The 24,837-nt window shown below is 42.0% G+C and overlaps 1 protein-coding gene across 1 annotated transcript; it reads right to left on the bottom strand.

Moving 5' to 3' along the window:
* Window positions 1–245: 245 nt before the first annotated feature.
* ZBP1 (Z-DNA binding protein 1) lies at window positions 246–24,629 on the bottom strand. The gene is made up of 11 exons (XM_088466990.1): window positions 24,602–24,629; window positions 20,851–20,931; window positions 19,679–19,858; window positions 12,777–12,845; window positions 11,147–11,197; window positions 8,161–8,346; window positions 6,216–6,302; window positions 5,688–5,834; window positions 3,479–3,607; window positions 2,421–2,570; window positions 246–486 (listed from the first exon to the last, which is right to left on the bottom strand). The coding sequence occupies exons 2-11, from the start codon at window positions 20,924–20,926 to the stop codon at window positions 314–316; spliced, it is 1,248 nt and encodes a 415-aa protein (XP_088323116.1). The 5' UTR covers window positions 20,927–20,931; window positions 24,602–24,629; the 3' UTR covers window positions 246–313.
* Between the last annotated feature and the right edge of the window lie 208 nt (window positions 24,630–24,837).

Here is a 24,837-nt window from a genome sequence, read left to right as displayed (position 1 = left end):
TGGGAATTTTCTTTCACGAACAGTTAACGGTCAAGTATCTACAAGTAAACATTAGTTTGTTTCATATTACAACTTATTAAACTGCATTAAATAAAAAATCATAGTATCACTTTAAATTGTTATTACAGATCATTAACATTGAATCTACATCCACCTTATTTAACCGCAGAGACAGGGGTATAGCATCATTGCAGAGAACCAATTGAAATCAGTGTATGTGCCTATTCCATTGTGAAGTCCCAGTGCTTCTAGAGTTCAAGTCCAAGTCCTTATGAAGTCCCAGTACTTCTATAGTTCAAGTCCAAGTCCTTATTTAAATAGTGGGATCTGTTACTGATGTGATACTGCAGGATGCTGTACTTGGATTCTCCTGCTCATCCAGTGTCACGTTTTCAAGCCCTTTACAAATGTCTGAGATGTTGAAAGCTTGCATGGAATGAGTTGAGGCGATGGGGGATGATGTAAGTGCTGGTGGATTTTGGTGCACTACAAATAAAAACAAATGGCAGAGCTTTAATAAGTTAAATCTATGGGCCTGATTCAAAGGTGGACGGTAATGCATACGCAACTATCATGGATTGCAGTAGCTAAAATATGCTAATGCAACAGACGGCAGATCTTGTATTGAGACGCCCACCCGTGCCCTCGAAGTTGCCCGCAGCTGTGTACACAACGCAGCATTGTATGCAGATCCTCAAAACATCGACAGCTCGGGTAAGTCTATAGTCACTCAGAATAGCTGTGGTAATTGAGACGCTGGAGGTTTGTTCTGTTTGTGCGCAATACAGACGGTGGTTAGTATATGCCCAGGAAACGGCCCCGACATGCCCGTGTTTTGGCCGGAACTCCTCGTAACCACTGACATAACGGTCTCTTCCTGTCAATTAATTGCAAGTGAATCCTCACATCGCGCACGCTCGCCCATTAGCGAAACGTGCGTAATGTGGCTGGGACGCATGTGCAGACCACCGATAATCGCTCAACTGCATGAACATCGGAATAGCGTTCAGCTCTGAATCAGGCCTTATATTCACTAGACAGTAGGTTTTATTTAATTGGCAGACACTTTTCTGTTCAAGTAATCCTGAAGTCTTCAATGGTTCAGTGCTGCTCTGTTCTAAGGGATTGGTTCTAAACTAAAGTAATCAAGTACCCCCAACAGGTCATGTTTTCTGGATTTCTTTAATCACGCACAGGTGAGTTAATCTATTTTGCTGGGTCGGCAAAATCTTGATAACATGACCTGTTGGGGGTACATGAGGAATGGCATTGAAAATCACTGCTCTAAGCCACTACATCAAAATGGCAGCGTCATCAATCTCTTCTAGTCCTGTGATTTTCCCATGGCTTACACAAGTAGCAAAACATCAGAGCGGCTCTGGAACAGTAAAGCTGGGTACACACCAGAAAGATCTATCTGCAGATGATGGTTGTTCATACAGACTGAACAATCATCTTCTGCCATCTTACCTCTGCAGATATATTGGCCATCGGCTGTGCTGTACAGCCAACACGATATGTCTGAACGACATCATTCATAGACATATTATCTGTAGGTATGCAATCGGGAAAGCCGGCAGACGTAAGCCCGACAGCCGGCTTCCTGACTGCTTTATCCCGGCGAGGGTTAAATGACAGCTGTCTAATTCTAGACACCTGTCATTTTACTGACGCCGGGAGACCGGTGCCCGGCATCCCGATCGAAATTGATGCCGGGCGCCGCAGGGGGAGGAGGGTTAGGTTTAGGGCTCCCAGGGGGGACTTAGGGTTAGGCATCTCCCCGGGAGGTTAGGGTTAGGCTAGGGGGAGGGAGGGTTAGGGTTAGGCACCCCCGGGGTGGACTTAGGTTTAGGCGGCGGAGAAGGGGGGGTTAGGTTTAGGCACTTAGAGGGGGGATTAGGGTTAGGCACTGGGGGGAAGGTTAGGGTTAGGCACCCCTAAGGAGGGTTAGGGGGGTTAGGTTAGTTGATACTTACCTGGGGACGATCAGGATTTCCAGCCGTGTCGGCCTGCCGCTGTCTGGATTTGAACCGCCGCACTTGTGTCTGGCAGTAATTCGTATGTATTCTCATCTGTACACACTGGCTGATGCACCCACAAAATTGGTTGTTCAATTAGACGGCCGATATATCGTCCAGTGTGTACCCAGCATTAGGTAACAAAGTGCTGTAATGATGTTACCTTTTAAAATTATGATCAAATATTTTTTTGTAATTTACAAAATGTAAAATAATGTTCAGTTTATTTTATAAGAATTTGTATTAGTTTTCATAATGTTTTGTGTTGCACTTTTAATATGTTATGTAAACATAGGGGGATTAGATGTTACATGGAAAATATGTGTAAAGAGCTGTTTATTAGATGGGATGAGTATTATATAATGTGTTAAGCAGTCTCCACTCTAAATCTTAGAAACTTACTCAAATCGCTTTCAGTAAGTAAGAGACTGGAATCATTGCTTGGACCTTCTTCATTTTGGTTGTTGCTATCAAACATCAAGTCTTGTTGTTGCTCTACTTCCTGGGCTGGGATGTGTGAATTAGTCAAATCCATCAATATGGAGTCATTCCCTTCAAATATAAATATAAAATGAAAGTTAGGAATGGATTTCAATTAAAATAAATAACCTTATTTGGAAACAATCTTTGTTCATTGATTTTCATATGTTTTATAGGTGCAGGGATGATCATGATCAATAAGAAAAGACAAGAAACAGATAGTGAGTACAACTTGGCTGACTGCGCTATAGTAGATATCCAAGCTGCTTAGTCATGGGAGGACTGGTCATAAGGGTCAAAGCTGAAATCAATAGGTTGAAGGGTTAGATTTGTGAGGGGCAAAGTTGAAGTCAAAGAATTAAAGATAAAATGGTGAGGGGCAAAGTCGATGAAGAGGCACAAAATCATAAGACATAAATACATCAACACAGAAAAGCAGCTCCAACATTTTCTTGTGATAAGCTTGGTAGTAGCAAGAGCTTTATAGTGGTGGCATACAGGTGAGGACTCTTATTCCTGATTGTCTGGACCTTTAGCAGAAGCACTGAGTGTGCACTTGGTGTCATGCAATGCTGATGGTGCACTGTCAGCTGTTGTCCTTTGCCATTTTTTGCTGTAGATCTTTACAACTGACTAAAGGGTCTATTTACTAAGCCTTGGATGGAGATAAAGTACCAGCCAACCAGTTCCTGTCATTTTTCAAGCACAGCCTGTGACATGGTAGTTAGGAACTGATTGGCTGGTACTTTATCTCCATTCACTATATCTCCATTCAAGGCTTAGTAAATACACCCTAAATATTAAATGTTCCAACCCATGTAAAGTTATCCAGGGTCCCTGTTCCTTAGTTCCTCATTAGGGGTTTGTCTAGGTTGGATAAGGACATTCGCTGCATACAATCCCAGGAATTTGTTTAATCTCTGATATTGTCACAGACAATATCCTTGATCACTGGCTGATTTGGTCACTCTTCTACTTACCTATTCCACTGTCATATTCTCTGCTGGAATTCATATTGTCACAATGCTGAAAGTTGGGGTCTTCATGCTGTTCCCATTTAGATGCAGTGTTCTTGGTGACATTTGCATAATCCACAAAATCTTTATATTCTGCATATAAAATCACATAACAAAATATCTCAAATTCTTAATTTCCTTAATTAATATATTCCCATAAATGGTCTGAATATATTTGTAAAATAGAGACAAGTCCCTTAAGGTTGTAATTGTGTTTAATTTTTTTTCAATTAATATTGCCATTTGTTATGTTCATTGGTAAATCTAGATACTCTATGGTTGAGGGATTCACTAGCAATTTGTTTTTATGATGATACATCTCTTAAATACAGCACCTCTACACTTAGCTCATCAGTAAAGGGGAAGATATTATGTATATGCTAGTAGTACGGAGCCATCATTTGCCAGGTTGCCTAGGTGATTGGTGGCTGTGACTCCCCTGCTGTCCATTCTATTCTTAGGGGTCTATTTACTAAGCCTTGGATGGAGATAAAGTGGTTGGAGATAAAGTACCAACCAACCAGCTCCTAACTGCTATTTTTCAAACACATCCTGTAACATGGCAGTTAGGACCTGATTGGCTGGTACTTTTAAATCTCCATTCACTTTATCTCCATCCAAGGCTTACTAAATAGACTCCTTAGACAGTCATGGGGCGGGTGTGACAACATCCCTCTGACATCTAAATCTCTGTGCACATTTTAAATCTGCCCCAACTGCAGTGAAGCTTGGTATTACCAAGTTACTTGCTCTTTTTTGCTTTGCTCCCAATTAAGGGGTATATTTACTAAAGTGAGAGTTTTTTAGAAGTGGAGATGTTGCCCATAGCAACCAATCAGATTCTAGTTATTATCTTCTAGAAGGTGCTAGTTAAATGTTTAGTAGAATCAAACTGGTTGCTATGGGCAACATCTTCACTTCTAAAAACGCTCACTTTATTAAATATACCTGTAAGAGTCAGCTCCTTAGTGTGTATCAAACATACAGGTCCCGATTCAGAGGTGGACGCAGTTTCAATGTCTGACACAAACAGATGATTTTTTAAGTCTGTTCTTGCATCTGATGGTTAACGTGGAAAGACACAGAACGATTTTGTATGCAGAGAGATGCATTTCCGGTGGGCGTTCCTGAGTGGTAAAAGGGGGGAAGCTAACCAGACGTGGGGGATCCTGGTCAGTGACTGCGGAATTTGCCTCGGTTGCAATAATTTCGACGCCCATGTTCAGACGGAGATTCTGCGTCTCCATAGCGTCAATGCAGTGTTCGATGGTGCGATTGATGTGTGGCAGATAGTGCGCCTTAATACGCACAATGGCGCAGTAGCACTGCAGCCGGTAGGCATCTCTGTATGAATGCCATCGACTGTGGCATCAACATAAAGACTTTGGAGAGTATTGGAGAGTGATCGACTGTCATACTCCAGCACATCACCTCAGAGTTTTGTGCAGAGGCCCTAGAAGAACTTCACTCAGTCTCCTTATTTTAGAAGTTTTACAAATTTTGACCTGACCACTGTTGTACCTCCTTACATGTTCTCCCAAATCTACTAATGCCTCCTAGACTTCTCTTGTGCTGCACCTAATCACTGGAGCCTTCTACCACCACTTCACACTCAAGCAATATTGTAGCCAATGTCAAGCAATTAATCCAATATTGCAGAAACAGTGGCTCCAATACAACATTGCAACATAATGATTCTTATTAGAACGACAAACACAGGGCGATTGTGTTCACTTTATCTTCCAAAGACAGGCCACACTGAAAAGGGGGAGACATGAGCCAGTTATTTTGGTCGAAATAGCCTTTTAAGACTCAACTTTGTAAACAAACATACATATAACCTGACCTTATTATAATGGCCTGCTTCAATCACTGAATCTGCCAGAGTGTATTTTGTACTTTGCATTGTCTTTACCTTTTACTTAATTTTTGTTTCCGCTCATATTTCCTGTAGTTATGTGTTCTAATTCCATGTAAGTTCTACTTACTGTGCACATTGCTGCAGGAGATGACAGCGCTTTATAAATAATATTCTAAATAGAACATAGTCTAATATTAGGACAACTTTTGTTGTGTTCTTGAGTTATTTAATAACCTTTTATACTAATACAACAAACTGATTTTTTTATTAAGTGAGTATGATTTTCAGGGTGGGCTTCAGGAGATATCTTACCTGTTGAACAGGCAGGATCCACATTTTCTGCATCACTGATATTGTATTTATTGATATTAGTAGTAGTATTATCACCAATGCTGATATTCTGAGAGCCGAATATTTGAATGTAGTAATTTGTATTTTGTTGAATTATTCGGTTTGGACCTGCAATATAAGTATAGGTCCATTTATTATTAAATGTGCATTAAATGTCTGATTAGTTGGAAGGGTATGGCAAAAATGTTAAAATATTGTCCGCCTTCTGTACTATTCACCTAAACTTTTACCATTCCAGCTGGTCAGTTGATTGCCCTGCATTAAATTGATTGCCCCTGCCAATTGTGCCATGGATATCGTTGTCAAGGTAGTTGAGATGGAGATATTCTACACTGAGAATAGTATAACTTTCAGTATAGGACATCCTGCAACTATGTGAAAAGATTTTGTCTGGTGTAGTAAATGATTAGGTAACAATTTAGTAAGGATGGACGCATTAAATTTAACTGAATTGATTTCAATCATCAACTCTCCAAGCAAACAACTCACAATTCTGTATATTGTTCTCTTCGGTCAGTGGTTGAGTCGTTTGTGGACCGTCTGCCATTGTATATTCTGCTGCAGTTGGCGTTGCTTCTAGGGGCAAAAAGAACAGATCAAAGTTTACATTTCCAGAACTGATGGGAGACTTTCATGCATTCGGTGTAACACTTTTCATGTACTGTGCAAACAAACGTTAATCACTGTATGAAAAGTAATCGACCCACTAGAAGGGCTTTCATCGTTCTTCTAATCTAAGGGCTGTGATGTACTACTACAAGGCTTTCCACATCTAGATTGATTGTCTGGCTTGTGCAGAGTTGTGTCTTTTCATTATTCTTTGATAGAACCCAACTGCTATATTCTGCTATGTGTTGGACATAACTGGATCCAAAAATGTGTCTATATGTCATATCCCAGGGCAATGTAATGAAACAACTGCCAGATGTAAAAACTTGGCTGTAAAGCACAGACTTTAGTTGAAAGATAAAACAAGGCATTGTGTTAGGGTACGTACACACTGGGCGATAAAGTGGACGACTGAACGATAACGATATCGTTATCGTTCAGTCGTCCACTTTATCGTCCATTTTTAACCCCCAAAAGATGAACGATGATAACGACGCGCGTTCCCGCGGGTCGTTCGTCATCATCGTTCATCGGGCTGACATGCAGGCCAGCCTGACGATCTCGTCAGGTTGCTGCATGTCAGGGAATGGGGGAGAGAGCCCGGCGCTGAACGATATTGTTAATGATATCGTTCAGCGGCTGTGCTCAATGTCATGAACGACATTGAGCACAGCCTGCCGGGGACAACACTACACGATATCGCTCAGGGAGCATATCGTGTAGTGTGTGCCCACCATAAGAGTTGCTGTAGGACTTGTATTTTCAGATGCAACCTCACAGGGGTCGATTCATATGCACAGTACTTCTGCAGTACTAGCTTGCCTGCAATCACCTCCCTTTCTCTAAAACAAAACATTTCCTATGAGTGAGGACCAGTCCCTTCTTATTTGTGACGGGTTATCCCGGTGAAATATTGTAAGCGTGCAGTCAGAGCCGTAACTAGACTTTTTGGTGCCCTGGGCCAGAAAGAGTATTGGTGCCTCTCCCCCCTCACAATTTTTCAAATGGGGACTTTAGATGCATGCCCGAAAAGAGGGCGTGGTCTCATGGGTAGCGGCCATGACAAATCTTATTTGTCTCATACAATGATGGTTACAATTACAATCCCGTTGTACCACTGTTGTTCAGGTGTTACTGCCAAATACAGTGTGAATCCAATGGCTGCAGTGATGATACCCAATTATGCAGTATAACTCACCAGGCCTAGATGTAGGAGAGCACTAATTAAGCTGCACCAGCAGCAGGATTTGTCCATCAGAACAGCCGTGCACTAGCCTGGAGCCGGCAGTGTAGATTACTGACTGAAGGTATAGAAAGGGAGCTGCTTGCAGTGTGTATGCAGCAAATTTCTGCGGTGGGGAGATCCGTGTATGTACCCTGCACTGACAGCTGAACTCACCAACAAGGGTACTCGAGGTGTGCTGGAAACACCTGGGTCAGGAATCGGTGGCTGTGTTCAGGGTTTGCCATCAGAAATTGTGCGGAAGAAACTGTGTGTGTTAAATAATAGAGGGCGTGACTGAAGATGCTTCAGGAGGTGGCAAGATGGAGGGAGAGTCGGCCAGGGAGGAGATAAGGGCGGCCAGGAGATTGGGGGGATAAAAGAAGAGGAAGCTACAAGTGAGAATGATTATAAACAAAAAATTGACAGGCCCGAGGAGTGCCCCCTGCTCTGCGATGCCCTGTGCCATGCCACATATTGCACCACCCTAGTTACGGCCCTGCGTGCAGTTCTATGGACCGTGAAGTGAGTGTACACATAACTATTCATTTCTTAGACAAATAGGCACAGTGACTGACCTCTCATTGATTTGATTTTACAAACCTTTACTGGACACATTTTTAATTGCCCAAAGATGTTCTTGTTCATTGTGACTGACAAGATCCAGCTTCTTCAAACTGTACAAGTCAGAATTAACATGCCTTGTACTTGTTTTCCCCATTGCCTTGGCGATGGTTAAAGTTCTCTGTGGCTTGTTTTCCCCCGAGAGGAAACTGTATATCTTGGCCTCTGTAAACAGGGTTACGTTATCAGCTTTATTTCATCATGTGTGCTTCTACACATATAGAAAAAATACATAAAGCCTCAGTGCTCTGCTGGATGACAACTGTAAAAAAAATTCTGTATCAATGTATGGGATCTTTTGCATATATAATTGAGAAGTTTATTAGTAGTTTATTTGTGTAAGGCAGCAGTGGTGGATTCAGGGGGAGGGCAATGGGGCATGTGCTACCCCTGTTGTTTAGGAGCAATTAAAAAAAAAAAAAAACATTTATTTATATTGCAACAAGTGGCTGGACCAGGATGAGGCTGCTGCTGTCAGCATGCTATCTCCATGAGCGGCACAGATCAGCCTCTGCCTCCTCCATTCAGTGAAGAATAGCCTGGCAGAAACCCCCCTGAGGCTCGGGCCAGTCCCCATTTGAGCTTGCCAGGAGGCAGACGCCAGCCATCATGAGGATGCCGTGGTTGGGATGGATGTTGTTCATCATCTGAAAAACTGTTTGAGGAGGCCACCCTTAGGAGAGGAAACTGAGCTAAGGAGGACAAATATGCCAGCAGGGGAGAGGACACAGGCTGGAGGGGAATGAAGCCTGGCATGAGGGAAGATGGAAAGGAGGCTGACATGAAGGGAGAGGACTTGGAGACATGAGGAGAGAGAGGCTGCTATGAGGGGATTGGGAGAGGAGGCATGAGTGGAGAGAAGTATGGCATAAGGGGAGAGGAAGCAGGCATGAATGGAGAGAACTTAGATGATGGTTACATGAGGAGAGTGAGAGGAGTTTGGTTATAAAGGGAGAGGAAGCTAGCATGAATAGAGAGAATTCAGATAAGGCTTGCATGAGGGAAGAGGAGGCTGGCATGAGGGGAGAGGAGGCTGACATGAATAGAGAGGACCCAGAGGAGGCTGGCATGAGGAGAGAGGAGGCTGGCATGAGGTGAAAGAAGATTGGCATGAATTGAGAGGACTCAGAGGAGGTTGGCATGAAGGGAAAGGAGGCTAGCATGAGAGCAGTGGGAGCGGAGAATGTGTTGAGGGGGAGGAGGATGACTTGAGGGGAGAGGAGACTAGCATTAGGGGAGAGGAGGCAGGCATGAGGGTTGAGAAGGCTGGCATGAATGGAGAGGACTCAGAGGAGGCTGGCATGAGGGAAGAGGAGGTTGGCATAAGGATAAAGGAGGCTGGCATGAATGGAGAGGACTCAGAGGAGGCTGGCATGAGGGGAGTGGAGGCTGACATGAGGGGAGAGGACGCAGACATAAGGGGAGAGGAGGCAGGCATGGGGAGATTGGGAGAGGAAGCAGTCATAAGGGGAGAGGAGGCTGGCATGAGGGAGAGGAGGCTAACATGAAGTGAGAAGAGGCAAGCATGAATATAAAGGAATCAGAGGAGGCTGGCATTAGAGGAGAGGAGTCTGGAATGAATGGAGAGGACTCAGTAGAGGCTGACATGAGGCGAGAGGAGACAGGCATGAGGGGAGTGTGAAAGGAGACAGGCATGAGATGGAGAGGAGGCTGACATGAGGGGAAAGGAGGCTGGCATGAAAGTAGATGACTCAAAGGAAGCTGGCATGAGGGGAGAGGAGGCTGGAATGAGAGGAGTGTGAGAGGAGGCTGGCATGAGGGGGAGGAAGATGACATGAGGGGAGAGGAGGCTGACATGAATAGAGAGGACTCAGAGGAGGCAGGCATGAGGGGTGAGAAGGCTGGCATGAATGGAGAGTACTCAGAGGTGGTTGTCCTGTGATGACAGGAGGCTGGCATGAGGGGAGGGGGAGGCTGGCATGTGGGAAGAGGAAGACTGCATGAGGGGAGGGGAGGCTGACTTGAGGGGAGAGGAAGCTAGCATGATGGAGAAAAGGATCGCATGAATGGAGAGGACTCGGAGGAGGCTGGCATGAGGGGAGAGGTGGCTGGCATGAGGGGAGTGGTAGAGGAGGCAGGCATGAGCTGAGTGGGAGAGAAGGCAGGCACAAGTGATGAGGCTGGCATAAGGGCGGAGGAGGCTAACATGAGGGGAAATGAGGCTGGCATGAGGAAAGAATAGGCTGGCATGAGGAGAAATGAGGCAGAAATGAGGGAAGAGGAGGTTGGCTTGAGGGGAGAGGAGGCTGTCAAGCCAGCATAATCACATAGCACAGGGTTCCTTTTCCTTTTCTGACAATTTTATTTTAACTCTTTTACAACAATATAGTTTTAGAAGTCCCAATCTAAATAAGGCTGCATTAGATATTGCAGCAAGACAGAATGATCAGGTTTTATATATAGGATTATACAGAACAGACTGCCAAGATCTTGTACCCCGTAAAGTTTTGTGCAGCTGCTCAGCAGCGGCACAGATGCTCCTTGCTTTTTGTATGTTCGCAGTGGGTGCATGGCCCTACCCTTTTCAAACATGGCCACACCCCTCAGGCCCTGCCCCCAACATATACCTGATTACAGTACCCCCCACCTGTCTTTTTTTTTTCTGGATCCACCCCTACAAGGCAGCTTGTATTTTTACCTTTAATGGTCAATTTAATTACAGGTCAGCTAGTTCAGGACTAACGATACTTGTAAATATATTATGCTAACAATTAAAAAATAAAAAATCCTGACCATCAGCAGAAACAGCATCTAGTGGCAAAGAATGAGGATATGAAACAAGCACCATTGCAGGTGTACACTATACATAGTCTCTACATGCAGTATATAAGGGAATACAACATTTTAGTGCTTACTGCCATTTAGTGTGTTAACAATGGCTGGAGCATTTACACCACTTAAAATTTAAACTCTAGTAAATAAATATACCTACAAGTATACTCACGCTGCTCTGTTAAATTGATAATTTTCTCTTTCTCTGTCCTACTTTGGTCTTCTAAATCAAAGAGAGAACATTTACATGACATGCAGGTTTATGATAGTGTAATAACAGTAGTTTATAAAAAAAATTGGAAGCACAGTTGGTGTAATGGTAGGATTACTGCCTTTACAGCCATGGGCATAACTACCATAGGTGCAGCTGCTATGGGGTTCAGAGCTGAGGGAACCATCTTCCTTGTCAAAGTAACATGTGTTATATCCATTTTCACCAATGAGTGGTACATAGGGGCCATAATAAACTTTTGTTATGGGGCTTTCAAATACCTAGTTATGCCTCTGTTTACAGCACTGAGGTCTTGAGTTCAATTCCCACCACTGCCCACTGTGTGAAGTTTACATATTCTCCCCGTGTTTCCTTCCACAATCAAAAAATATACTGGTGGGTTGTTGGCTTCCAACAAAAAAATAAATAAATAACCCTAGTGTGTATGTGTGGTAGGGAACATATATTGTAAGCTCTACTGGGACAGGGACTGATGTGTATGGCCAAATATGGTCTGTAATGTAATATGTATGTGCTATATCAGTGTTTTTCAACCACTGTGCCGTGACACACTAGTGTGCCGCGAGCAGTTGTCAAGTGTACCGCGGTGGTCAGCTCAGCGCACTAGTACTGTAGTGTATTTTATTCCTGACGAGGCCAATGTAGTGTGTTTTATTCCTGTGGAGGCAAATGTAGTGTGTTTTTATTCCTGAGGAGGCCAATGTAGTGTGTTTTATTCCTGTGAAGGCCAATATGTGTGTATATTTTTATGTGGGAGCCAATGTTTATGTTTTTTCTATTGGTCACGCACACCACATCGCCGGATAGTGTGCCTTGGCAATTTTAAAATCTTGTGCAGTGTGCCTCGAGTTGAAAAGGTTGAAAATCACTGTGCTATATGAATAACTGTTAATAAATAAATAAATCGTGGTCAGCAGGTGGTTATTTTGAGCCTAAAACATTTTCTCTCCCTTTCTAATTATCTTACAACACATAGGGGTATAGCCAATTAGCCGCGGGGTTTACCCCACGGCTAATTGTGGCGCTGATGGGGATTCAATTAGCGGAGATTCCACGCGCGGGTCATATAGGTGCGAGGCAAAATCTGCGTGAGGCCGTCTTATTCAGCCTCACGCGAGCGGGTAAAACACACTGATTCCGCAGTTCTCACGGAATCAGTGTGTTCTCGCGCAGGAGTCCTGTTCTAATGACGCGGGGAAATAGCTATGCAATTGGATAGCTAAACCCCGCATCGCGGGACTTTTACCTGACAATTAGCCACGAGTGAAACCCCACGGTTAATTGGATATGCCCCATATTGTAGAATTCACCGGTCACCAGCTATTGTGGCCACTATGTATCTCCTCTTTGCCTCTCCATTGTGTATGTGAGTGAATATAGAAATGTACATAAAATATGTACAGGTCTCAACCATGGAATTTCTGTGTTTGTCCTTAAATTTACACATCTGTAAATTAAGTTCAAGCCAACTTTGTATGTTGTGATTTTATTATTAGGACATTTTGGTGTTCCTTGAGTTTTTAAAGGTAGATATATGGAATCACAAATAAATTAATTTATTTTTACTTACGTTGGGTGGCAACTTTGACCTTCACTTCTGTCTCAGTACTTTTTTTCTTTGCAGAACTTCTGTCATTATCTGTTTCAAAACATAAACCATTATTGATCTTCTGTTGCTGCAGCCGAACAGTCTCTGCAGTAGTTATTGAAATAATTATAAGCAGGGACCATTCATTCTCTATGTCTCCTTTTTAGGCTACAGTAGGTGTTGCTTGTAAGGCTATTCTGGAGGGACAGTATCATATGTTATTATTACTGCGTAGTATCTTCTTGTTTGTTATAATGTACTGTCTTCTACCCTCTCTTTTATAACCCTAAAAGTTATGAAGTTTTACATGTACTGGTTAAAATAAAGTTTAATCCACAATCTTCCCTGCATGTTCATGATTGAACAGAGAAGCATATTCTATAACAGGCTCCTGCCCATACACAATACAAAAGAAAGATACAAACAATCTTCTAGTGAAATCTGTAAAGTGTGAGTAACAGGACCATGTATTTCAAAGGGAGAATAGAAAAAGAAAAACTAAATAATTGGCTGGCAGCTCAAAACTTAAACTTAAAAGTGACTAAGCTGAATAATGGCCAAAGACAAACAAGCAATAGCATATAAGTGTGATATTGTAAAATTAACCAAAGTACAATAAACAAGGAACATCCATATAGGTAAAAATGGACTTGACACTAGAACTACATATAGATAGCAGTATGGAACAAAAACATCTACCTCCACAGGAAAAATGTATGAAACATAAGACAAAACAGATGGCTTTTGTTTTATCTATAAACCATCAGAATACACAAACAAGATTCAATATTTACCAGGGGGAAGAGGATGAACCATGGAAGCACCATCTTCAAAACTATAGCGGAAAGTGCCCATGAGATTGGAGGGTCCTGTAACAGAAGCCTAGGGGTATATTTACTAAAGTGCAGGTTTTTAAAAGTGGAGATGTTGCCCATAGCAACCAATCAGATCCATTAACATTTATCTAGCACCTTCTAAAAGATATTAGCTAGAAGCTGATTGGTTGCTATGGTCAACATCTCCATTTTTAAAAACCAGCCCTTTAGTAAATATACCCCCTAGTCTCGTATAAAGAAGTGGCATCATAACATTTACTGAGTAACTGTTTGGTAGGATCAGGTAACCTATCCATGTAGCTTTCCTTCAAGAAGCCTTGATCCAATCCGTACAAAAAAAGAACAGCTTGTCCACATATAGGGCAACAGCTGGGGGATCAGGAAGGGGTGTGGTATTGATCGATAGTAAGAAGGTTGACAATGAATGGGGTCCAAACCAAATGGTCAATATGTAATAGGTCATCAGGTACAAAAGGTCAACAGGTTCAAATGATTGACACCAAAATGGTAGACACATTATTTTTTTATTATTAAAACCTAACCCTGAACCTCCCCCTTGTGCCTAACCCTTACCCTGCCCCTAGTGCCTAAACCTAACTCTAGCTTAACCCTAACCCTCCCCCTAGTGCCTACTCTAGCCGTGCCCTCCAGCAATCTAACTCAAATAATCTAATCGTAACCCTAACCTTTAGTCCCTAATATATGTCGACCATTTGGTGTCGACCTATAAATTGTCGACCTTCTTGCGGTCGATCTTTCATTCAGATCCCATCAGGAAGAATCCAATGTTGCAGTATACATTTTTTAGCTGCAGGAGAAAGTATCAGTAATAATTTTTTAAAATCGATTGTAATTCTAGTATCTTAAAGGAAACAACAAAAATAGCCCATTAAGGTGACAGTGCAACAAAATTAATTAAATGTGAGAGCACGTAATCCTTAACTTCAATCCAAATTTTTTTAATTGGTCAGCAATACCATAAGTGGTTTTATAGGGAAGCATCAGTGCAGGCATAAATAGAATACTACTGGGTAGCCTTCAAGCCAACTGAAAAACATTTGAATGCGGACAGTTAACCCTTATAAAATAGTCTGAAATGCTTCTTTTAATATAGGCTAGAACATGGAACCTAGTTTACATCTAGTAGTGCCTTAACAATAACATCAGGAGTCAAAGATGGATGCTTTAGATTGAGATATACAAATTTGACTAAAGCCATCATAATAAGTCAATAACAATAGACCATAAAAACATGAAATAGCTTTTGCAGGGGTGATGGCAGTAGCAAGAGTCAAGTAGAGTTTATTAGAAATATCAAGTGGTGATAAAAGTTTCAGTATTGCTTTAGCATAAGGCTAGATTTGTAAAAAGGCCAGTGTATGAATGAAGGAAAGTATATGTAAGACAGGCCTCAGCAAAGGTAATGTGCTTAAATGTTTTATATCTACAAATGCTCTAAGATCATGAAGGCACCATTGAATAAATAGCAGCAGCCTGACCATACTGAAATTCATCAATTACCTAGTAGAGGGAGAAGAAGCGAATGAAGACTATTTAAATTCCATTTGTGACATATCGTATGCCACCAAGAGAACAACAGTGAGTTAGAAGCCACAATGGGAATGGTTTCCTAATTCCTATCTATACATATGTAAAAAAAAAAAAAAAAGAAAGAAAGTGCAACGGAATATGTTTGTGCTATACTGTAAAAGTAACTGTTAATAAAGAAAATAAATCAGGTGCATCCCAGGCAGAAACTCCCAGTCCAGAGCAGTATGAGCATAGAGATAGTAAACATGGATCCAGTCTTGTATAAATACACAAACGTCAGCTTGATTATAAAGATCCATATCAGGGAAATTTAAACCAGCATCAGATTTGGTGTGTTTCAATATCACCAAGCTAATATTTGTTATGTTATTACTCCAAATGGAAAGCCCTAATGATGGTCATTGAGTGGCTCAAATGTGTGAGCACAACATTTTGGGGAAAGTAAGCATCTTAATTAAATATACTCAGCAAGAGACAGAGAAAGATGTTAACATTTATCTCATAGAGATCTAAGAAACGTATCATCAGGCCTTATCCAGAGATGGATGCTAATGTCGCCGCTGCTGCGAATTTGCAAGCGTGGCTATGTGATAATATTCAAATATTGCAGCAGCAGACGTCCCAATTTTGTAGTATAATGATAAATGGATAAATGTAAGGCTAAGTTGAATAATAAAGGGGATTTATTTTCTAATGATACCCAAGTGACCTCTTGCGCAGCTTTGGGAGGATTGGTGTAAGATGAATGATGCTAAGATAAAGAGGTTGGGAAGAATCCAACATATCAGTCTCCAACTCAGGAGCTGAAGAACATCGATGGTATGTATAAGGTTTGGGTGTTTTAGGTTTAGTACAGCCCATTTTAGACAAGTTGGCTTTATCCAAAAATGTGTCCATAATCAAAGGAGTGGCTATGTAGAAGAGGTCATCCACAGTTTATGCAGTGCAGGATCTTCACACCAAAGGGTACATCATACACAAGAATAAAACAGTTACCTTACTAAGGAGGACAGAAAGCTCAGTGAAATTAGGATAATTGTACACATTCCACAACAGGTAATATTCTAGAATCCAAGCAAATCACCACAGGTGAGTAATGTGAGAAGCAAACAAAATTACTAACTTGTATAAATGGCTTAAATGCTGGCAGTCCAAGCCAGCAGTAACCGCCCAGTTAGGAGAGTGAGATAAGGAGTGTTTTAGCTGTAGCTGCATGAAAGGTAAAGCAGCAAAATACAGTTCCAGGAAGGGGGGACATGCAGCCATGGTGACAAGACAAATCCCCTGCAGAGCTGAGGTTTAATAGTCCCAGAGCCTCATTAGGGAGAGGCTAAATGCGCACAAGGAGGTGCAATAAGTGTGGTGATCTCCGGTGGGGAAGGAGGGGGTAAGGAGGATCCTGATGCAGTATAGCAATAAGAAGGCAAGTAGAACCGTGGAAAGGAGTCCAGCAAAGAGTTGCACTGAGAGATGATCCAAAAATAGGGCATACATGATGCCACATCCACCGGAAGTTCCAGCTGTGGAAATTTAAGATTGAAATGCATGAATTATAGGAGTTTATTATAAAACAAACACTGATGCTCCCAATGTGGCTTGATCGTGTGACCTTTTGCATTGTAATCCAGTGCTTTGCCAGTTGAGCCACAGCTCATAAATGCTTGACCATTCAGAGAATATGTTTGCATCCGCCTACTTCCTGGCCACAGCTAAACCCAAGAAAATCTAGCATCTACTCCTCTGGTAATATTGGATTTCCTGGACATTGACCTCAGCATGTGTTTGACTACACCCGGATACATTTTTGACTACGGCTTTTTTTACCTTTCTGGATCCCTGTCTGGACCCGGATTGATCAAAACGAACCCCTGACTTGTACTTAGACTTTATTAACCTCCTTTATAACTAGTAATTGAGAGCTTATCCTAGAAATACACTGATGAAGCACACCAGTTGTATTTGCCTATGAAAACAGACAGATAAGATAAAATAAACAGACAGACACAAGATTATTAGTTGAAGATGACAAGCTAATGTGGGATGCATTTCAGAAGATACTTGAAAGATCCAGTTTAAACAGTAAGCAGTTTCTACTGAGGAAATTATGCTAAATTAGACTTGGCAAAAGAAAGGACATGCAAAGCATACAAATTAAATGCTAGAAATAGGAACACAATTTTGGTCAGTGGCTGAGGACACAGTAAAGTGTAACCACATGGTAGGGGTACTTTTGTGCAGTCTGCCTGGCCCATATATTGCTCTAAATCACATATAGTAGGATCTACTCAAATCGGTCCTCAATGCACCTTAACAGTCCAGATTTAAAGAGATCCATGCTTGTGCACAGATGGTATAATCAAACTGACTGAATTACAAATTGAGTCAACTGTGTTTAAGCATGGATATCCTTAAAACCTGGACTGTTAGGGTGCCTTGCAGACTGAGTTTGGGAACCACTGTAATACATCCCTAAACCATTCCTCGCCCTTACATCCCCAACTTCATTTCTGTCCACACTCCCTCACACCACTCTGCTACTACTCAGACCTCTGACTTATGTCAATTATGGTCACTTCCACCCATGCTCACCTCCAAGATTTCTCACACAGTTCATCTCTCCTCTGGAACTCATTTCCTCACCTCCTTAGCCATATTTTCTTCCATTCTCCCCAGCTTTAAAATCACCCTAAAAATATACCTTTTTACTATAGTCTACATACCCTCCTATCAACTCCTCATTCAATATCTCCTCACCTATTTACCTTGTTTCCTTCCTAGTGCATCTTCCAACTGTTCAAGCATTCCCTTTTTAATGTAAGCTTTCTGGCAGCTCCTTCTTCCCTCTTGTCCTACCACCAAGCACTATCCTCAACACCATTGCCCCTAATCCTTGTTTCCGTGTCCTCTTCAGTGACTCTACTCATTACTGTTTGTTCACCCATGCGAATGGTACAGTATCATTGAGAACAGTTGCCTCCTCTATAACTCACTACTACCTGTTTCCACTAGCTACAGTGAGTTGCCCTACCCCTGCCTCTGTCTTTGTTGTTCTCTGCAGTGGCATCACAAGGGGGGTGCAGGCTGCACCCGGGTGTCACCCGCCAAGGAGCGACACTAAAGTGCCAACTCCTTCTCAGTGACAGGAGCCGGGTGCTGCACTGTAGCATTACCTGCAGGACTCAGCTCCTGACACAGTGAGGGAGCCGGCACTGCACACAAAGTGGTCCCCGGGGGGCAGTCCACACCTCCAGGACCCCCGGAGTGACTAAAACAGGGGTTCACAAGCAAAGTCATGGCCCCTACCCATGGGGCCATGTCCCCTGCCCGCGAGGTCATGTCCCTTTTTTTGCCAGCGTGCGGCTTCACCGTGTGTACTACAACCCTCCCCGCACCGTGTCACCTTGGGGAAGGACGTCATTGCTTTCCTGTCCAATTCTTTATTGTAATGTTTTGTTTTCTTGCTATGTATTTATTCAATGGTATACAGTACTTATGCTGTGCTATTTACTTAAATGTGTCATCTTTTTTAATCTTTATTTAAAGAGCTCATGAGAGTAGACAAACTGAACACAAGAACATACATATGAGTGCAAATAGCCTCAACAACGAGCCACTTTTTCAAATACAATGGAAATCAGAACATACAAACAGAACCAATAGAAAACAAGGGGAAGACGGGGGGGAGTGGAAGTGTAAGAAAGGGGAACAGGACTACTTGAGAAGACAGGACATCTTGATGGTGCGCATAAGATATCATTATAGAGATGAAGAAGAGTACCTATCCAAGGTAATAGAACAAGGAAAGGTGAAAGTCTTATGTTGTCCCAAGCCTCCTCGTTTGGTGGGGGCCAAGGTCTGCCTCCCAAGAAGATTTGTGAGGGCTACGAGTGGGAAGAGCAACATCAATGAGGATACCGTAAATTTGGGAAATCATTCCTTTAGACATGGGGTGGAGCCTACAAAGGCATTCAAAGGGGGTGAGGGTACATAAAAGAGAATCTTGTGGCATAGATTGTAGGAAGTGCCGTATTTGGCATTAAATGTCTAACCTTTATACAGAGCTGGACACACTGTGTGGTGCCTAATAAATAAACAATAATAATAACTAACTATCTGGGAACAAGGCATGAAGAGGAATTAACACTGGACTTTGAGAAAACCAAACTTCTAGATAAACAACAGTGTTAAAGTATCTCCTACACGTCAACATGAATGGGAGCACATTTTAGATGTAAGCAAATGGAACCCCTGAGGGAAGATAGCTGAATATGGAAACTGGAGCAACAGAAAGAATTTTATTTTTGGCCACAGATCCAGTCATTTAGTCTTCACACTAAGTAACCCAATGCTGCTGTGTCTGGCCACAATGCATACTAATGTAGGGACTAGGAGGACATTCTACTGTTACAATTAAATTGGCACATTAGGAATTGTTGGAAATGGAAAAACAAAGCTTAGAATATAAACATATCAATATTCACAAAAGGCTTTGCAAACCTGCATTTTCCTCTGGTTTAATAAACCAGCGCATGGAATCATCATGATCGACTAAATTCATAGTCTTCATTTTGTATAAATCAGGATTAACGTCTGTAGCACGTGGTTTCTTCACAGCCTTAGCAATGCTGTGCGCTTTATTGTACTTGTTAGTCAAAAGAAACTTGAATATGTCTTCTTCTGTAAGAGAGAGAGGTACAAGACCAGCATGTAACTTCCTATTGTCACTTACATCATCAATGTAACGGCCACTCACATTGAGAGATAAGCAAAATCACAGGGAATCGTTTAGCAAATCAAGCTACAGTGTAACAGGCTGTGCTGCAGAGGTGCAATGTTACAGAAATACAATTTTCACCTTTGATTCACCGCTCCATATAGTAAATGTAAATTTGCACTTTGCTGAATTTATAGTCTATAAATGGAGCTGACAATTCATTCTATCATTTTGTGAGGTTAGAGGAGGTGCAGATGGGGGGTACAAAGTACCCAGGTCCATGTTTCTCTGGGAGCCTGAGATAGCAGTGGAGGTATAACCGCAACCCCAACTTGTGCAGCCATACACCTTCTGCACTGCTCCTACATAGGCCCTCAAAATGGCATATACATGTCCCCCATAGAAATAGCACTAGTGCTTGGGTAGGAGTGGGAACACTAAAGGTCCATTTCTTCTGGAGAAATGTGCACAATTTGGAAAGAGACAAATATATTTTGCAGAACATTTTTAAAAAATTTCATTCATTCAGTCACAACATCAAGTGTGCAGTATATTTATTAATGTGTATGTTTTATTGGGACAAAAACTGTATGTCTTAATGAATCCTGAGCATTTTCGGCGGCCATCTTGTGGTATAATAAATAGAATAAATAAATGAAAAAAGGGTCTTAAGTTAAGGCACATGATTCACTGGGAGTTGGTCTCCATATCTTGAGGAGAAAAAGCAGGCAACATCTGTATTCTTTAATACGTTTATGCAAGTAGTTGCAAATCTGCTACAATGTTGGAAGAATATTTACAAACGTGCTTATCTGAGTGACTTTTGTGTCTCAATGCAACACTCCCTAACAATCTCCTATGGCAATTACATTATTCTGATGTATATTTTACAGCCTATTGAAATGTGACTCATCCTGCAATATAAAGGAAAGTGGAAACTCAAACAAATACTTACGTAGCGGAGTCAGTTGTTTGCGCTGTTCACACATTTTCGGATTATCTGCTGGGCTCTCCTGAACAGCTTGTTGCATTCTGTCTGAAATAGTGTTTTAGAAATCAAAGGAAGAGTTCTTAATAGACAGTATTGTCCCGTTCAGTCTGTAGTATAATGTTGAATTTGGTATTGTGTCCACTGAGGTAAGCCAGATATATAATTTACAGGGGGCAAATGAGGCATATTGATGAATATGCCCCATACTGTGGTGTGCATTGGATACCTTGCTCCGTGGAACCATTATTATTTGTTATATAAATGTGATTTATTACATAAAGCTATCAATTATATATAATATTTACATATACATGAAAGAACTGCCAACACACAGCATGTTTCATGGTTGTGGCTGATTAGGTAATTTTAGATCAAAATGTTCCCTTGTTTGAAACTGACTGTCAGTCCTCATAAATATGTAAGCAGGATTGGTTGACTGATGACCTTGATCTGCTATCTGCTAGTGTGTATGGTCATTTGCCGACCGAACCTAACGGGCTTCTTGTGGCTCAGTCACTCAGTCCATGGGGTAAATTTATTTGGAATCGGGTTTGCCGTCTCTAGCAGTGCACTGGATATTGCCGCCAGATTGCTGTCTAAAAATAGAGTATTTACTAACCATCAGATTTGAGTGACAATATAACTCTGACAGCGATGTCCAGCAAATTTTTTCTTTCTAAAACCCCATTGGATAGAACCCCTTTTCGATAGAATCCACAGTCAATCAGTGGCGTACTAAAAGCACTACCCAGATAAGTATGATCTGTATGGGCTTCATTATGTGTAAAATTGAAGAAAGGGTTAAATGTGAAAAATGCGTGGGATCCCCACCAAAATCAATAACCTGCCCTGGACCTCTCAGCCTGGGCAAAAAAAGGCACGGGTGTCCCCCTAGTCTCAAAAAACCAGCACCAAGCTAAATCAGCCGGGGAGAGATAACGCTATAGCAGGGTTGCTGACATTTGGCTCCCTCCTTCCGGGATGGAGCTGTCGGGCAACCACACGGGGCGTGTTGCTGCGAAAAGGGGGCATGACCTGGAGCATAATGCATCATTGGGGGCAAGGCATAGGTGTGACAGCGCGATCGCGTCATCGTGGCCCTGCCCCTTCTTCACAATGCTGAGATTAATTCCATTGTGAGGCAGGGGGCGGGGCTATGATTACGCGATTCAGCGCGAATCGCGTCACTGCCCCCCGCTGCCGGGGTTTATACAGCTGGCTTGCTGGGGCTGGGAGGCTTGCCTGCCTTTCTGGAGGGCCGGGAGTGGCACCCGATTTTCGAGAGGCTCCCGGCTGAATCGGGAGTGTAGGCAAGTATGCGCTATAGCTGGCAGTAGGTTCCCCTGCCACAACAATAACCAACCCCAAACTGGTCAGCCCGGGGTGCGGGTAATAAATAATTAAATAGTTAAATAATATTGTTCTTTATAGGCATGCTACAAGTGCCAGTAAGACTGTCCCGGCATGACGGCACTTGTCGAACCTCAAGTGCCAGCATGTCCGGACATTAAGGGCCAACAGGCACCTTTAAAAAAAATATTAAAATAAAGACAGTACATGGACACATGTATATTTTTATTAAATAACCATTCTGCTGCACATCCCTCATTTTCCACTTTAATACTCACAAAGAGACTTGGATGCTACATGGATCGAAGAAGACCTCATCCCTTGGTGAGTCACTGCTGGGCCACCAGGGACGATATGTCAACATTCTAACATGTAGGTATTTTATCACTGTGGGCCTGATTCACTACTGATCACTACTGCGATTACGTACACAATCGGCCGATTGTTATGTACTGTGCATGCGTCTTATATGCATGCGCACATTGCAAACAACGGCAGGCTATGTGCGAACACAGCCTAGCGAGCGGGTCTGAATCAGGTCCTCAGTTCCATCCCGTTCCTGCCCACTTTAACCCCTGACTATGCAGACCCATCACAGAGTGATTGACAGTAAGTTAGAATATGATTTATATAGCAGCGCTCGGTCCCAGTGTGTTTAAACTACAAATAATAATATTTCAAATTGCAAGGTAACGAGACCATATCAAAAAACAATAAAGTTACAAATTTAATTAGAAAAGAATATAAAAAAAACAAGCAGATTTGGTATGACTAATACAAAATATAAATATATATATTAAAAAAATAATATATATAAAATATGTAAACAAAGCATCCACTTTTATAAAACACTTCATATACATGAAACCATCAAGGAAACGTAATTCCACACTGATAAATCGTGTGTAGATGAATTCGCAACAAGATATAATGATTGCTGATACTGTAGTGTCTTCAATTAGCTGCAGCTAAAAAGTTATTTAGATGACTCTCTTAAAAATCGATAGACTGCGAAGAAACGCGTTTGTAGCCCTGTGGCGCCCACTGATATATGATTTGACTGATCTAGCTGTGAATGAGCATAGGGCTGCTGCCCGTGACCCATTGGAGTGTACCCGTGTTTTTCAGCAACAAGTACCCACGCCGGTTCCACTTGTCCTGATACTGTGGCCCAGGTTATCGTAAGTACGCCCAGCCTGCAGCGGTCACTACAGTACCGGCCGGTGTGCTCCGCATGCAGACGCTGTTGGAACATACTATTTACATCTACAATTGATGTTATCCCGGCGCCGGCTTTATTCCACCACAAGCGGCTGCATCAGGAAGGTTCTACGGGCTATACATTAACTCCGCGGAGCTTATGTTGAATGACTCATAACTCTTAACTAGTATTGAGTATTGACAGCACTCGAGTGTCTTTGTTTCTGGCTCTCTACTGGTATACTAATAGCCAGGGAAGGACTTTATGAAAACCATTGGGCTGCAGACAGTAAATACTGTATTGATGAATATAACCACAATGACTATTGTGATTATTATGAATTATCGATTTCTAAGAGAGAGTAATTTAAATAACTTTTTAGCTGCAGCTAAATGAAGACACTACAGTACTGTGTTATCCACTACGATGCCATATGCAGTGTGAGGTCTCATAGCGTGCGTGGTTTGCAATTTCTGAGTAATGTCAGGACTTGTGCAAGTGTGCGTGAGGCTGCGATGGTACTCGATTGTACCGATGGTTTCGCTATTCTGCTAAGCATTATAGATGTGTGCAATGTAAAGTGGGCATCCTTATGTAGTCCTGAGTGTGCATTGCGATCACAATGGATTAGCATACTATCGCAGTTGAACTGTGTTGCGTACGCAATATTGCGATTCGTAATGAATCAGGCTCTGTGTATATAATGAATGTCGACATGGTAAACGTCGTTTGATGTTAATGATGAATGTCGACATTATGACTGCCGACATATTCAACTCACCCCAAAATACATTTATCATGTTACTGTTGGTGGAGAGGGTTTAGCTAACGAGGTTTATGTACTAAGCAGCAGCTTGCAAAAGTATTTTACTATTAAAGTCAATGCAGTTTTAAATTTGGGGCTTAAACACTCAAGTCACCACTTATTAAACACCACATAGCTAATAGCCATTGTACACTGCAGTAGCAGACTAACCTACTGTACATGCTAAAGTGGAAGAATAACTTAAATATACATCATCCTTTTTTAATTAAACTAAATGCTAAGTTCACTCTCGCAGTTTCATTTATATTTCATTCACATTATTATTTAGTTATGTATACTCATGTACATATTTCATTATTGTATTTGTATTAGGATATACTGGAATAATTCAGGTGTACCTGCTGCCGTAGGATTGTCCTTGATATCTCTGTGCCTTGTCTCTAGGCGTTCACAACTGTCGGTCTCCTTAGCCGAGCCAGACATTTCTGTCTATTCAGCAGCAGGGAACCTCCTTATCTGGTGACGTCACTGGCGTGACTATGCAGCTGTAGTTTCAGTTCCGTTTCATCACAAACTAAACTGAAAGTTATTTTCTTTCTTTTCCTCAGTGCTCTCATATTGGCATATTAAGCTA

The sequence above is a fragment of the Taudactylus pleione genome, unplaced genomic scaffold, assembly GCF_031769625.1.
Source record: "Taudactylus pleione unplaced genomic scaffold, aTauple2 ptg000069l, whole genome shotgun sequence".
NCBI lineage: Eukaryota > Metazoa > Chordata > Amphibia > Anura > Myobatrachidae > Taudactylus > Taudactylus pleione.
This window is presented reverse-complemented; position numbering and strand designations above follow the sequence as displayed.